Below are 17,149 nucleotides of genomic sequence, written 5' to 3'. Positions count from 1 at the left end.
AAGCCGCCACTACAAACCGTCGGTCTCCCCACATCACAGTTTTGGTTCTAGGTACCATAAGTTGGTTACTGTTAGTAGAGCGCAGTTGGCGTGTGGGTTGGTATGGTCGTAGATGGTCTTTAAGGAACTGTGGACCCTGTTTGTTTAGGACTTTATATACAATACACTGGGATTTGAATCTGGCTCTGTTCTGAATCGTCAACCAGTGTAGTTTGGGAATGGCATTAGATAAAGGAGCAAATTTTGGAATTCCCAGAATGAGACGTGCTGCTGCATTCTGTATAGTCTGCAGTTTTTTTAGGACTCTTGCTTGGGCATTGATAAAGAGCCCATTGCAATAGTCTAAGGATGTCAGGACTAATGAGCTGACCAGAGTTTTGATGGCGGTGGTTGGAAGATAGGGACTTATCTTTCGGATCATGCGCAGTTTATGGTGGGCAATTGATGCCACTTTGCTGGCATGGTCCATAAAATTAAGATGATTGTCGAAAATTATTCCTAAATTCCTTACTTTGGTCACTGGATTAGGGGGGGCGCCAAAAGTTTGTGGCCACCACGAGTTAGGCCATTCTGGTGAGAGTTGCCCAAAAATCATAACTTCGGTTTTTTCCGAGTTTAGTTTTAGGCAATTTGCTGTCATCCAATCCCCTAGTTCTGTTAGTCCTCTCTGGAATGTTTTAGCTACTTCCTCACCATCACCCCTTATAGCCAACACCAGTTGTGTGTCATCCGCGTAGGAGGTAAGGCTCATCCCGTGTGCCTTGATGACATTGGCCAGGTCCGACACATATATGTTAAAGAGTGTCGGACTCAGGGATGAGCCTTGAGGAACCCCACACGGTTGTGACAATTTGGCAGATTGATAAGGGCCCAAAGAGACAGCCTGCGTTCTCTCCGAGAGAAAGGAGGCGAGGAGATCTCTTGCCGTGGAGGAGATGCCTGTTTTTCCGACACGGCCGACCAGAGTACCATGGTCGACCGTGTCGAAAGCTGCTGAGAGATCCAGCAGTACCAGCACCGCATGGTCTCTTATTGTTCGGATGTCTTCGGTTGCTTTGATAAGGGCAGTTTCAGTCCCATGGTATTTCCTAAATCCATACTGAGTATCGTCTAGCTTCTTGTGGGTTTCTATATACTCAGTTAATTGTTGGTTCATGGCCTTTTCCACCACTTTGGCCATGAACGGAAGACTAGCAATGGGTCGGTAATTTTTTAGTTCTGACTTATCAGCTCCTGGTTTTTTCAGCAGAGGTTTGAGCAGTGTCGTTTTTAGACTAATGGGGTATATCCCAGAGAGCAGAATGGAGTTACAAACTTGAGTCAAGACTGGTATAATCGACTCCATCACCGGTAAGAGTGCCGATAATGGGCATGGATCTAGCTTGGATCCAGCTTTGATTGTCGCTACGATTTGTAGTACTTGATCTTCTGTCAGTGGTTGAAACTCAGTAAAAGATGGAGTCCCTGTGGGTGATAAGTTTTCCTGACTAGTATTGGTTTCGTTCGAATGCGTGATTTTTGCCAGAAATGGTTGATAAATATCATCCACCTTCTTAAAAAAGAAGTCGGCTATGGCGTCACACATATCTTGGGTTTGGGGTGGGGACAAGTCTGGGATATTACCCGAGAGCACTTTAGTTATATCGTACAATTTTTTGCTCGAGTTCTTCGCCTGCTCAATTTGAAGCATAAAGTACTCTTTTTTTGCCTTAGTAATCATGGCTTTGTATATTGTCAGAGCCTCATTATATTTAGTTTTGCTTGTAGGATCATAAGATTTTCTCCATTGTCTTTGCCAATATCTGTTCTGTAATTTTTGTGTTTTTAATTCGTCCGAGTACCATGGTGCGGTGGGGGTAGTCCTATTTGTGGATATTTTCTTTGTGGGGGCTAATGAGTTCATAGCCTGCCCCAACCAGTCATTAAGTTGTTGTGTAGCCAGGTTGGGATTAGCGGAGATTGATGGGCGAGAATCGTCCAAAAAGGTTTTTAGATCCTGCTGATTGACATTATGCCAGGCTTTAAAGGTAATAGGCTGGCGAGGGGGGATGTCAGTAATGGATTTTTTGTCCATAGCTAATGTGCAAAAAACTGCATAGTGGTCTGTCCACGGTAATGGGCGAATGTCATTTACTTGAAGCCCTTGGGCACTTGTGAAGACGGCGTCCAAAATATGTCCCGCTTGGTGAGTGGGGGAGATAACCAGTTGATGTAACCCCAAGACTTCCATACCTGCAATGAGAGCTTGGGTGTCTTTGTTATTGTTGTCGTCTAGGTGAAAATTCAGATCGCCTAAAACTGTGATCGATTTTTCTAAGGCTAGAGATTCCAGCTGAGTACTAATGCTTGTTAAAAAGTCTGTTCTAGCTCCTGGGGGCCTGTAAATAAGGAGCCCTTTAAAGTTATATTGTTGGCTAAGTTTAATCGAAAACATCATGGCCTCACACGAGGAGTCTTGTATTTGAGTCGCTGATACCTCCATGTTTTCTCTAGCTATAATGGCGATCCCTCCGCCTCTCTGTCTAGGTTTATCATTCTGTTGTGATCTATCTTGTCTATGTGCTTTATAGCCTATAGGAGTAGCAGATACCATGTCCGGGCCAGATGATTCATCTGTCCATGTCTCCGTGATGAAGAGTATATCTAGCTTAGAATCTGTGATTAAGTCTGCAATTTCTTGGCTATGTTTGCATAGGGACCGTGCATTAATAAGGGCTAAGGATGCTTTAGTAGACGTTGCTATTCGTTTTAAGGGATTCTTTACCCTTTGCGGCAGGGTTGTAAAAGGACAGTGAGGACAGCAAAGTTGGGTTTCTGTCTGCATTTTACATAAGTTAAATATGGCACAGTCATGGTTCCTTAGAGTTCTAAGGTTAAGGAGAGTCTCCTTAGTGTAGACCAAGCTTGCACCTGTCAGAATCGGGCCAGGGGTCGTAGCCCTCGGCCCGGTCCCGGCGCGGACGTGCGCAGACGGGCTTGCCTCTGGCGCGCCTCCGGCGCGCCGCCGGCGCGCCCGCTGCGCCCGCCCGCTGCGCGGACGGGTGATACTGTCATTTTTATACATACTTCGGGCGGGGCGGGAGGAGGGTGGGAGGGGCGTCGAGCTCTCCGGCGAGCCTGCCCAATCAAAGATGGCTGCCAAAGTTGTCTTGCAAAGTTCCCAGCGCCTCAATGGATCGACGCTTAGGAAAAGGGTGTGCCCAGCGAGTTGATTTCGCTGTGGGATGTCAGGGAGGTTAAAAACGCTCCAGTTAAAATATTTACAGAGTTCTAAAAACAATTAGCGAAATCACTCGTTTTACAGTGCAAAAAGGTGCAAGAGAGCACAAGAGCCTCCGGCTTCCGCCTCAGAGGGAATCAGCAAGTTATACCTCGCGGAGCCGAATAATGCTCTATTAAATACCCTGGGAGGGCGGGAGGGGCGTCGAGCTCTCCGGCGAGCCTGCCCATTCAAAGATGGCTGCCAAAGTTGTCTTGCAATGTTCCCAGCGCCTCAATGGATCGACGCTTAGGAAAAGGGTGTGCCCAGCGAGTTGATCTCGCTGTGGGATGTCAGGGAGGTTAAAAACGCTCCAGTTAAAATATTTACAGAGTTCTAAAAACAATTAGCGAAATCACTCGTTTTACAGTGCAAAAAGGTGCAAGAGAGCACAAGAGCCTCCGGCTTCCGCCTCAGAGGGAATCAGCAAGTTATTACTGAGAGGGATGACCTAACTAGCGTTGTATATTTTTATCGCTAGGATGAAATGCATTTTAATATGTTTTTTATAGATATGATTTAAATGAACAAGTCCTGAAGAAGGTGCAAGAATTTTTGAGGCACCGAAACGCCGCGTCGACAGTTTGTTCCTTTTGTAAAATAAATATGATGTATATGTAGACTTGTGTAAAAATGCTTAAACAGCATTTTTTTTTAAATTCGAATTTTTTAAAGCTGACTAACAGCAAAGTCGAATGTGCACAAGATTGTTTTTATGAAATAATGTGTTATAATTTTTAAATTATTTGAATAAATGAATGAAACTTTTTACTTTTGTGTATGCAATGTTTTCATGCTATCTTGTGGTCTGATACATATTAAGTTGTAAATTTGGTAACCTACGCAATATTTAAATCCCTCTCACTGATGCAAACGGCCCCCATGGGAACCCAGCATCACTAATCATTTGCAAAATCAGGAGAAGGAGTTTTTTGTTTTCATAAGTATCTTGCTGGATTCATGCTAGCCTAGCTGATAAGGGGTTATACCCCAAAGCCGGTCCTAGGATGCCTGTTTCCCATCTAGGGTGGACTTGGCTTGGCATTTTGGGTAAGACTATTCCCATGAGGAGCAGGATCAAGTCTGATTTGCATATGGCTGTGTCCAAACTGGGGATGGATGTTGAGCAATGGATTTAACCTTGATCTCTTGACTGGGGGTGAGTGTTTGAAAGGTTTCAGCACTTCGTCCATCATCTTGTTCTGTTTGCTTATAAAATTTAGATTGACTACGTAGAATCTATCTCTTATTGCATACTTTTTCTGCAGTACTAAATAAGTGGGTGAAACATAATGAACACAAGTCAACTATCACCTTCACACAGACTTACTCTTGAATACAAATACATATAACATGTTCAATGCCTCAGCACACCTTTTTTGCATTAGGAGCAAATGTGCAAATACTTACACTCATTACTGACCCAGCCTCTACTAAAATAGGTAGAAAAGAAATTTGGTACTCACTTTTCACTATATAATCTATAAAACAAACTTATTGGATGATGTCATCAGTGATGTCATCAATGATGTAATTTTAGACGACATCAACAACGGCATAAATTATGTCATATAACATGCCATGAGTGATGTAATATTTGAAGTCATAAGCAGTGCATATCAGGGTGAAAGTTATGGCTAGCACTGCTAAATATAAGTGGTGTATTTCTGTGTCAAAGCATTAGTGTTTTCACTGTTACTTTAACTTTTGTTTTAGTGAATTTTTAAGTAAAGCAATATTATTATGAGTATATGTAACCCCCTTGGCACACACTGCCAAAGGACATTCAGCCAACCCTTTACTCCTTACTCTTGGATGACAGGAGTACATGATAGGGTGTGCACTGGAACTGACTTCTACTCTGAGACCTACATCTGCATGATAGAAGTGCGTAGCAGGCAGTGCAGAGTAATAGCCCTCTCTTCTCAGACCTCTCTTTTGCATGACTGGGTAAGGACGTACTGCCCCCTTCTTTTCAGAAATCTCCCTATTATGCCGGGTGTGCATAGTAGAGTGTAGGAAGGACAGGGCCTGTCCCAGATTATGAATATTAGTAGCAGGTTTGGGATGGACTAGAATATCTTCTGAGACCTGCCTCTCAGATGAAGGGTGTGCATAGTAGTGCATGGGGAGGGAATAGCTTCTCCTGGAGACCTCTCTCACAGATAATTGTTGTGCATAGTAGAAAGTGCATAGGGTCTGGACACTCCTTTCAACCTCTCTCTCTGATAACAGTTGTGCATAGCAGAGCATATAGAGGGGCTGGCTTCTTTGTTGATACCTCTGTATTCAATAATGTGTGTACATATTAAAATGTGTGGGGAATTGGCTTCTTTGCTTACAGCTGTCCCCAGAACATTCGATGTGCATAGTAGGGTATGGGGACAAACTTACCTCTTATCTAGCCCTCCTCCACATTGTCATGAGTATGCATATTAGTTATTGGAAAGGGACTAGTCTTTATGCTTACAACCCTCCCTTGGATTATGGTGGTAGACAGGAAATTGTGGTGAAATATTGTCCTCTCTCCTGACTCCTCTTTGCTGGATGATAGTTGTGCGTGCTGGGGGAATCAGTGATGCTTTAAATTATGTCTTAGATCATGCTTTGACTGATGTAAGGTGTGAGGTCAAAAGCAATGCACTGCAAGAGTGCAGCAAGGCCCTGCATCCAATCACCATGGGCAGCCAACTCCATTGAAGAGCTACATCATGAGGCAGTAAGAGCACACTCTTTTTATCACTCTTTGTATCTTTGCATGTCACCATGCAACTCTCTTTTGCCCAGATAATTACTTGCTCAGTCACTGACTCTTACATTCACTCACTCACAATCCGTAGTTAGCCCAACTACAGTTTATCGACATAAAGGCACATGTGAAAACACCCCCAGAACAAGAGGAGTAATCAAAATCTTCCTGTTTCAAAGAGTTATATCTACATAGAAAAATAGTATTCTTCTAGGAGAGAAAAACATGAAAAAAGTGCACATTTCTATAACTCACGGATACGGGAGAAAAGAGCACAGGAGGAAATTAATTATTTTGATTGTCACCTCTGAATATTTTGAGTTAGAGTAAATCAACAGTGAGCTTAGGTATGCAGGTGATCAAGTACTATAATTTGTAAATTTGCTACCTGGCTCCCCTAAAAGCAGCACAGCTAAAACACTTTCTCTATTTTGAAATTAAATGTTTATCATGAGCAATCTGAAGGGTCGGTAAATAAATCACAAGGCATGAGTCAGGATTGACCCCAGGTTACTTTGTTATGTCAGTCAGGGCCAGTCCATTGTTTCAGGTACTGGTCTGTGTTAGTACCTCCAGGAGGGGCGCTGGTCTGGATTCCCATATATTTCTTGTCCCTTACCTAGTCTCTGAAGAGGTCACACCAGGTACAGGTTCTTTAGTCTGTGCTCGAAGGATCCCTCTGCACAGTGCATGCCTCCGTGTGCAGACTCTCTTCTTTTAGAGAGCCTGGAATGCAATCACAGGAGGAGGAAGAAAGTTGGATGTCCCACAGCACAATGGCCACTCCCCTGGAGCTATCTCCCATGCCTACAAAATGTCTCCACCCACCGCACCCCCAGCATGCTGATGCAACTGGAAGGCCAAACTTTAAAAAAAGTAATTTAGATATTCCTACAATCATCAATTTACAAAGTTTCACAGATGGCATGTACCCAAATAATGTTGCCACATGTAAAATGCCAAATGAACGCTAATGCTTTAGGAATAAATCAACAAGGGCTTGAGGAGGGTGCAAATAATCAGGTAAACAAGAGAAATATGTGGCATTGGTTCATAAGGATAAAGAACTCAGGAGTTTATCAGTAAAACACAGCAAGGCATGATAAATGCAAGACAAGTTACTTACCACATTCTCACCTTTACTCACTAACTATGCCATTTGTCTTCATTCACATATGCACACCACCTGCACCATCAACTGCCTCACACCCCCTCTTTCAGGCACAGAATTATCAAGATTTTATAATGATGCACACAAAGGTGCACTAAATCTTTTACATGATTTAGGGCTAGATGTAGAGACGTACTGTAACCTACAATTTCAACCTAAAACTTAGCAAGTAATCTTGGCCAAAAAGAAGGACTTTGTATTTCCAAAGTACGAAGAATGATGATCTAGATACAACTTCCTATTCTAAAGGACTCAGAGACATTTGGGTGCACACAAAGGTCTATCTGGCACACAATATGCAAAAATAATAATGAATTTTGTAAGTATCCTTTTGACTGTGCTACAGATATTGGAATCATGTGATCTATAGAGGAGACTAGGACAGAAGCAGCTATGGCCTTATCTTTACCAATTAGTAAGCACAGGCACAAAACAACAAGTATAAGAAGTACCAAATCCAGCTTTACACAAACTGACAAATGTTTCAAAAGACAACACAATCATTGTTCCGATCCCTTGGCATTCATGGTTCTATCTTGAATGGACTCAGAGACCTAGTTGAAAATGGCAAAAATATAATAATCATTGGAAAAGAGACAGTGAAATTATCTATGGTATTGAGAGAGAATGATGATGAGACTAACCCTGGGAGCAGGACTATGCTATGCTCACGGACCGTACGTAGTTTGCACTACTATGCGCTACACGAATTGCACGTATCACAGTGCAAAAACGTGTAGCGTAGTGTAGCAGGCATTTTTTGCTTGCTCGCAGTCCTCAACGTCAAGTTGGCGACAGCGAGCGAGCAAAATCAACATCCCGGCGTCACTTTTTCCGCATTCGCGATCAGCAACATCAAGTTGCCATTTGCGAGCGTGGAAAATAAACCTCCGGACGAGATTCTCAACGCGGGGAGGTCCGGTTTCTCATTGCAAGTGGTCGCGTATGCTCACGACCGCTCGCGATGAGCAACTTCCACTCCGCGTTGAGAAAGCTGCCGCTCGAGTACATATCTACTCGAGCGGCATATGTAGTTTGTTAGACCTGTACAAGGTGTATAAACTGTTAAGGGTTGTGTATGGGCTGTCTCCTGAAAATAAACATGCACCCTGATATGCTGAGGATCTTGTCAGCAGCACTCAATGAGTTCCGATAAGCAAGTGAACCAAGCTAGAAACTATGGGTATGCCTAGTTTGTGTATGTGCTTTGATAGAAAGATGATAGAAAGACTAGTAGAAAGGCGTATGTGTAATAAGTATTTAAAAAATAGGAAATAATGCCATTTAGTATTTTTTAATGGTCTGACTTGCTATTTCGGAATTCTACATGGCCTTCTCAGATGTACAAAGGGCCAAAAGCAGTCAAAATTTGTGTTATCTACACTGTATAAATCACAAATTGCAACAGTTATGTAGGAATTGCAAATTTGGTTTACCTATTTGTGACTCCTAAAACAGATGTATGAATTTGGCACTTAGGAAATGCAATTACCATCACCTTCAGTGGAAACCAGTTGCAAAATAAAAAATGCATTAAAAATGCATTTTTTTAATTGTGACATGAAGCGTATATATGCCCATAGGAAATCGTAAGTTAGGAAATGCAATCTTTTTCGGATTTCTCCCACAGGCGGGAAAGCAATCACATTTCCTATTTGCGATTCCCTACCAGCGATTCCTAAACTGTAGGAATTGCTATTAGGGAATGGCAAATTTTCTACATATCTTTTTGTATTTTGAACCTTAGTACAGCTGGCCCTAGGTTCTCTAACCCCCGAAGACTGATTTCAAATAGAAAAAAATATTATTTAATGTTACATATGATTTCCTATTTAGAACAAAACAACAGACTGTCACAGTGCAAGCTGACTATGTGCATCCCCCATGGATGCTGCTGTAGCGGCAGCTATGGAGGGTTCTACTAGAACCAATGATTGTATTCTGTAAAAGGTTTCAAGCCAATAAGGCATGTACTAAGAAAATGTGAAGTATGATCTGTTTATGTTTTGCTAATATTCTTTATTTTTTAATAAAATACCCTTACTCAAAACATGTGTGTTTCATTTCCTGGGCTGTAGCGGATGATAACATGTTGAGGGCAGAGTTAAGAATATTTTATTACAAAACAAGAGAGGTTTGCAGCTTTGGAAGCATTGAAGCTCTGTATAGAAGGGCTTTAGTTAAAAATTAACCTGTAAACAGAACCCTGGAGAAGTCTTGGTTATCAGGGGAGGAGGCATATTTAATCCACATACCAGCCAGAAGGTGTTTTAAGAGGCAACCTACAATAATGAATGAGCAAATAGATTATCAATGGCAGGAAGACATTATCAGCCTTCAAGATTAAGCAATCAGATGTGTTGTCTAAGTACACCTTTGCAGAAACGCTAAAAGATAAAAGTGGGATTAGCGTTACCAGGGCTTTTAAAGCCATCTTTGAGAAGGGGCGGAACCCTTAAAAACTACAAACAGACGCTGAAAAATAATTCTTAACTAAGTAATTTCAGAAATTATTAAAGTAGCACACTGTTTAGCATTTTGTAACACACCCGTAAGTAGAAGCAGCGGCTGAAGAACGGTGTAACAGAACTTAAAAGTCTAAGATGCGGAGATATTTCACAGCTTACAACACCTACATATATGTTGATGTTCTACAGGCATTTATAGATGATTGTAATGCCAGTTATCAGTGCACCATAAAAACAATGGCCTAGAGGTAATGCCTGGGAATTATTTAGCCATCTGGAGAACGTTGTACGGGTGCTATTTCGCTACAAGTTACAAACTTTTTTTTAAAAAGGTGATTTTGTTAGTATTTCAAAGTTGAAAGGGGTCTTTACAAAGGGGCATCGGCTGATTTTTAGCAATAAAATGTTTAAAGTGGAACGAGAGGAGGTTAAAGAGGGGTTGTGTATTTACTGGTTAAAGGACTACAATGGGGAAGCAGTGTCTGACATCTTTTCCAAGGAAGAGTTACAAGGGGTGCCCAATGATCCGCACAGGGTGTATAGGGTTGAAACGGTTCTGAAAAGGTAGCAGAGCTAACAGGCGGGAATTTGTGAAATGGAGGGGATGGTTGGTGAAATGTAAAAGTTGGTGGTCACCAGCTCCCTGAAGGTTGTGAGGTTTAGGACTCACTAAAGGGTTTGGGAAGATGGAGACAACTCCTGTTTATATTACCCTGTCATCCAACACCTCCAAGGATATGTTCCCCAAAAAACAGATTTCTAATTGCACAGTGAAATTGGTTAAACCTGTGGACCTGACAGGATATTGGGAGGTAGCCCTAACAGAAATCCAATACCCAACAGCATAGAAGACATGTGCACCAAACAATGTCAAATTTTACATCAAGCCTGAACAGGACTCTTTGAGCATACACCCCGGGTTTCTACACGGCTATTACCCAACCCATACAAGTGTTGTAGAAGCCAACAACAAATCCATATCCAGCATTGAAATGTATATGAATATTCACCTGATGATAGATAGGATCAGATGTAAGGTCTTTCTTGAAGCCCCAAATCAGAATATTGTGTACAACTGCTCTGGCAAAGTAAGAAGGGTTTAGGCACTTTGCAACATATGAGAAGTTAGGTAAAACTGGATCACATATGACATGATATTAATAGTGGGATTCTATACACTCTACATGTATAGTGAAATTGTAGACGCACAGAGGATTGGTGATAGTCCTTTACCATTGTTAAGATGAGTCCATGTGCAGGGCTGACGATGTCGCAGTTTCTAAAAACCATTATGATATTTGATGACCAGTCTGAGCCAGTGGTGTTTAAATACCAGAAAGTTATTTTTAGGCTTCATTTAAGACTGAGACACAACAGTGACTATTAAGAAGACATCCTGGCGGTTGTGGAAATATACAGTGATCCGTTTATGTACAGGCACTATTACAGATACCAGGCCGGCTACTGGGGACCACTGTACTTTCAAGAGTACCCCGTTATGTACGGGTCCGGCTTTGGAGGTTTCTTCCGTAGTTTGTTTATAAGAACAATGTAATTCTTGAAAATTGCAAAGCCCCACGTTAAAGCTGCTGTAACAAACATAGCCCAAGATGTGATTCGGTTTGTCACATCCGTTGTCACCAAGAACATAAAAAAGCAGCCGCAAGAAGGCACTGGGCTGGTTTACAGACCGCACACAAGTGTTCAAAGGAAACATCTCTCTTTCAGATAAAGGGGTTGCTGGTCCCCTATAAAAAAAAGAGGAGTTCTTTAAATGGCACTCTCAAAAGAAGAACAACAAGCCGGAAGAGAGCTTTAAACAAGAAGAGACCATCCTCTAAATTAAATATTTTTCAAAGCATCGCAAACAGAAGCATGGCCTTCAAACATTGCACATGAGGAAAATGCGCAAAATCAGAATTAGACTTGTTTACTCTAAAACCCATGCAGACGAGCATCAAACACAGCTTTTTCATAGAGGTATGGTCTTTAGCCGCTTTGATGTCAAGGTCCATGGATTTGTATTTGGATCTCAACAACTCTATATTGGTACCAATATAGCATTTGCTGCCAAAGTGGGGACGATCACCTATCCCTAATCAACAATGTTTAATGTACCATAGGGGAGTCATTACTGTCACTAATGGTGAAAGAGGCGTAAATCTGAGCAATCTTGTCCTCAAAGAATTCAGAGAGCTGAGTACGGAGTTCTTGGGACACAGGCTGCTGTCTGATCAGAGCTTGGGGGTCTGTAAATGATCTGACAATTAAAAGGTTTCTCGCAGGGCATTACTGACTTTGTCAATCTTCTCAGCTAAGCTCTCTGAATTCTTTTGTACTTGACAAACAGATTCCGGTACTCCTTAAGGGCTTTACGGTAAACTAGTTTACTCTCCATAGTGTACCCAGATCTCCAGCGTCTTTCCAGGATTTTACACGCGGATTTCTGTTGTCGTAGTTCATCCGAGTACCAGGGGGCTGCAGGTGAAGCCCTAAAGATTTTTACCCCCTTAAGATGAGGCAGTGAATCAATTGCCTTGCAGATCCACTCATTGAGATTAAAAATCCGAGAGTCCAGATCTTCAGCGGGGGTAGGACAGCTATCTTTAAAAAACTCCTCGAGAGAGGTCTGGGAAATTTGACTCCAGTTTCTGCCTAGTTTCCTCTGGCAGAGGCAGGTCTGTCAATACGAGTCAGAAGGATGGAAAAAGGGATAAGAAAATGGTCCGACCATATTACGGGTATAGGGTCATCAATAGAAATGTCAGAAAGGTTGGAGCAGATTAAGTCCAATGTGTGCCCAGCTCTATGGGTGGGATGAACAACTAACTGGGGCAGTTCACAAGCAGCCAGAGTAGATATGAAATTCAAAATTATAGGGCAGTCGGGATCATCAACATGTAAGTTACAATCGCCAAGGACCGTTAAATTAGCATAACGGGAACATGATTGAGTTATGTAATCCAATGGTGCCGGGAGATGAGAAGGGTTAGAATTAGGTGGGCGATATAGCAAGAGGCCTGAGAATGATACTGATGCTGAAAGTTTAATACAAAAAGGAAGCCCTTCAATACTATCAATAGGGTCAAAGTGCGGGGAGGTGATCGTCCATTTATTTTTAAAAATAATGGCCAGTTCGCCCCCCTTCTTACCGCCCTGTCGGTTTGCACAAATAATTTTAAATCCTTCAGGGATTGCCAAGGTAATGGCCGGGTTAGTCTCTTCATTGAGCCAGGTCTCGGTCAGAAACAGAAAGTTCCAATCATTATCCAGAAGGGATTACTGGATGTCAAAGGAGTGCTTGGCCAAACACCTACAATTTATCAGTGCGATCTTAATGAAAATAGTCAATTTGGGGACCCGTGAGGGTGGCCAGGATAATATCTTATTAAAATCCTTAAAAGTGTTTGAGGAGAATCCACATTGCTTACAGAGAATATCCACACTTCGGGGTTCCAACAGGTTGGCCCGGCCAAGAGAGCAGCCAAAGGGTCGTAATGCATATAGTTCCCTGCAACTATAGGTGGTTCTTACCCGGTTACTGCACCCGGCAGCCTGACTGGCCCCAGCCACGTTCTGGTCACGGACGGGCACAGACGGGCTTACCTTTGGCGCGCCCGCTGCGCGCGTCTGCTGCGCGGCCGTGAAGGTGGAGCCATTTTATGGTGTGGAGGGCGTGGGAGGGAAAACAACTAGACCTCCAACCCCAGCCTCCCTCCAATGTGGCGGCTATGTCGTTTCCCTGATCAGCGCCTAATCGGCCGAGGGGAAGATTGTCACCGGGCAAGTGAGAACAAAAGTGCCAATGTGCATAACAAGTATAAAATATCAGAACAATGTTAAAAGCAGTTTTTTAAAAAGTACAAGCGCCTATGTCCCCGGATTTCCACCTCAGAGACCTGTTGAAAATCAATTTTATATAGCAAAAGGTATCCCATGTGGTTCTTCCTTGATGTGCCATTGTACATAGGTATTATGCATGATATGGTAGTCCTGCTGAGTTTCCTAAAATCCAAGAATCCTCATGCATAATGTATGAGGATATCGTTCAAGGAAAATCCCAGGTTATGTAAGCGGTACCCTAACTTGGTAAAGGGTCAGCCCGTCATGTATGATTTGTATGGACGAATATAGGTGAAAGGCTGGGTTGTTACCCGGGCCTATATTGGGGTATCTATATGGAATATAACACCCACTCCTCATCTTTCTAGACAACATAAATACATTCTAACGTACTATTAGGCTGACTAGGCACTGGTATGCAAAGAACTACAGTAAAGACTATAACTTTGGTAGAAATTGGTAAACAAAAGTCTAAAAAATGCTAAAAGCACAAGCAATAGCTCTAATAAGTCCATATAAATAGCTTGAACAACTACAAGCATCAGAAAGCCATGCAGGTCATAAAAAGTGTCAAATGTTTTGAAGCTCTGTTTTGAGTTGGTTAAAAATAAAAAAAAGTCTGACATTCTCCCAGCACACGACAAGCCAAATGTTTATGTGTCGTGGCTAGAAGACACAACATTGCTTTTCCCTGCCTTCACAGACGACGATCCCTGTAGCACCTCGCAGATTAAATCAATTGAACACATAAAATTTACAAAATGTACTGAAATAAAATAGCACCAGGAACACTTTTATAACTACTTTGTTTGTCTACATCCTCCCAGCCCCCACCTTAGCACTGATGCTAAGGGGAGAACTGGATTGCAGACCACCTCAAAAGGATATTTCCCTCAATGAAACACCTATCATTGACCCAGACTCCATGATAGCAGATACTGAGGGCATGTGATCATCCAATGATTGACATTTCTGCGACCAAGGAGAATGTTCTTCTTCCCTATCCTTGCTTCTACACAATGACATTGTGCCAGGAAGCATGGAGGTTGGATGTTCTTTCTTTAGCGTTGCAATTGGATCTCTTTTTTGCTTTTCCTCTCATCTTGTCAATCCTGAGAGTATTACAGAAGATCCGAGATGATCAAGCAGATGTCTTATTGAAAAATGCTGAAACTGACATCATTGGCTTCTCCTGCTTCTTCACCTATCAGTCTAATCCCATTGGTTATTCATGAGATTCCAGATCCTCTGAAGGGGCTGTAGCCATTTGAGGCACTTTTTTGATGCAACTCTAGTTGGCGCTATGGCTCTTGAACAAGGTGAATCTAGAAGCATTAGGTTGCCCAGTTAGGGTATTTTCCTTGATACAACTGCTTGGATATCTAGTCAAAGTCAAGTCTTACCTCAATTGGCCTTTTAAGCATGGTTAAATCTAGGGAATGCTCAAGGGTGTCAATGCCCCTTTGAGGATTCTTGAGTTTTTATGGAAATCTCCCTCTCTCTTAGATATGTACCCAGAACAATACTCTTCAGTGACCAAGTTGTGAATAATGTCATATTCGCTTAGTTCTATGTTAGTTTCATGTAGTGTCCTTTATGACTCAGGAGATGGAGAGATTAATTTGTTTAGTCATCTGAATTGAAAAAAATAATTTTTAATATACTTGTTTTTACCTTTGGGTCAGGTTGCAGATAGGCATTGTTGTGCCTGATGAACGAAAAAGAAATAGGATGATTTGTAAGTTGCGATTAATGATGACTCACAAAATATGAATCAGTTTTCCCAAAGACATATTTGTATATTTGTATGGTTGTGAATTGTTAGTATTGACGTACATAACTTACTGAATCATAGACACTAATTCAGTGAAAATTACCTAATATTAATATTGCATTGGCAGTTAGTGACGGCATAAGTAAACCAGCAAGTTAGAAAGCTACATTGTTCTACCATCTTCCAAGACTTACCTCCTGCAGCCTTGGCCTGCAGAACAACATTACTTCTATGGACATGTCTTTTAAGTCTGAAGGTAAGCACTGACTAGGCAAACCACTACTCATAACTAAACAGTACTCCATAGCAGTCTTCCATATTTTTTTTATTTTGATCTGGTCTCGCATATGAGGTCGGCACTTTGATATTTTAGGTGTCCGTTTTTACTAAAAACTCTCAAAATGTTTAACTTTGGTTATTGTGCCTACATTTTTGTCATTAAAATGTACTCACATGTTTCAAAATTGGATTGGAATTTTATGTTTTCACTCCTTCACTGCTTTACACATTGCCTCCATGCTAAGTCTGATTGCTTTGTATGTAAAGGTACAAGGAGGGAAAGGCACAGGTAAATTTTGTGACTTTTGTCAAGGAATTGCAACTGTTGCTTGCCAAGGGCTTGCATTCCCAGCCAACCAAAAACCCAATTTCTCACACTCCCTGTATGACAATCAGGGGCTTTCCATTAACTGTAGACAGTGTTGTATTAAAATAGTTGGATTAGTGGTTGGAGCATATCATATTTATACTAACCCCCTTAACTGCCTGCCAGGCAGTCCTCAGCCCATTTTTGACTATTTGGTTTAGCTTGAGCCCAGGCCTCAATTTTGTTCAGATAAGATATCCTTGCCAAATATACATCCTTTTTGTTCAACATCTTAGGAATTGTAAAGATACCAAGGGTTTGGGGGGCATCAGAGAGCCTGGCTAGAATATAGTTGTCACTTAGCAAGGCTCTGCTGGCCAAAGGAATAATGATATGCATATCTGCAGTGCTAAGTTGCTATCTTACCAGATTTGAGCTACCATCTGCAGCGGAGAGCAGTAATGCAGCTGTGCTGTTAATTTCCCTGATCAGTGGGTCTGGCAGTATGATCGCCCTTCCCATTCGCCACCCCGCTCCCGCCTCCCAGCTGACCCTCCCTCCCACTGGACCATAAATAGAGAGGGTGCCCAGTGAGGTGCAGTGACCTTGTCCCTCTGGGCCGGTCACCCCACCGTGCACACTCCCCGTGAGTGAGCCCGTTCCCAAGCGCCGCCACTGCTCTCAGCTGTGCCCCCGACCGCCGGAACCGCTTCTGCTCCACCTGGATTGCGGTTCTCCTGTGCCTCCTTGTAACCCGCTTGCTCTCCCCTGCCTTTCACCGCTTTTTTAATCCTTGGAAACTGCTTTTGCCTCTTTGTATCATTTGCCGCTTTTTGCCTCCTTGTAACCTGCTTGCTCCCCCCTATGTTTTTTCCTCGGCCGCTGGTCCCCTCATTAGGACGCCCAGCCCCTGCCGCGTTTCCCGCCACCTCCCCGACGCTGCCCCCCTGCGGCCCCACCCCCTTCCCTCGCTCTCCCTTCCCATTCGCCACCCTGCTCCCACCTCCCAGCTGACCCTCCCTCGCTCCGCCCCCCCCCACTCTCCACATATGGCAGAGTGGCGTATGCGCAGCCTTGATGCGCAGCGTTGTCGCGCAGCGTTGTCGCGCAGCGGGCGCGCCGATTGTGCGCCGAAGGCGCGCCAAAGGCAAGCCCGTCTACGCCCGTCCGCGCCTGGACCGCGCCCAGCGCCAGGACCCCTGGCCCCCGCAGACCCCAGCCCGCCCGCCGGACGTACGACGCCACCACCCTCAACGCACTCAACTCCGGCCGATTCCCGGGCTGCTACCGAGCCACCCC

General features: G+C 43.1%; 1 protein-coding gene across 1 annotated transcript in view; it reads right to left on the bottom strand.

Annotated features, from left to right (window-relative positions):
* Positions 1 to 2,593, bottom strand: part of LOC147726101 (uncharacterized) — a 154,972-nt gene extending 152,379 nt beyond the window's left edge. The window contains exon 1 of the mRNA XM_086963418.1: positions 1,624 to 2,593. Within this exon, the coding sequence (XP_086819544.1) occupies positions 1,624 to 2,593 (970 nt within the window). The remainder of the gene's footprint in view (positions 1 to 1,623) is intronic.
* Between the last annotated feature and the right edge of the window lie 14,556 nt (positions 2,594 to 17,149).

Source organism: Lissotriton vulgaris, chromosome 3_1, assembly GCF_964263255.1.
Source record: "Lissotriton vulgaris chromosome 3_1, aLisVul1.2, whole genome shotgun sequence".
Taxonomy (NCBI): domain Eukaryota; kingdom Metazoa; phylum Chordata; class Amphibia; order Caudata; family Salamandridae; genus Lissotriton; species Lissotriton vulgaris.
Note: the sequence above shows the minus strand (reverse complement) of the source record. Positions and strands in the feature narration are given on the sequence as shown.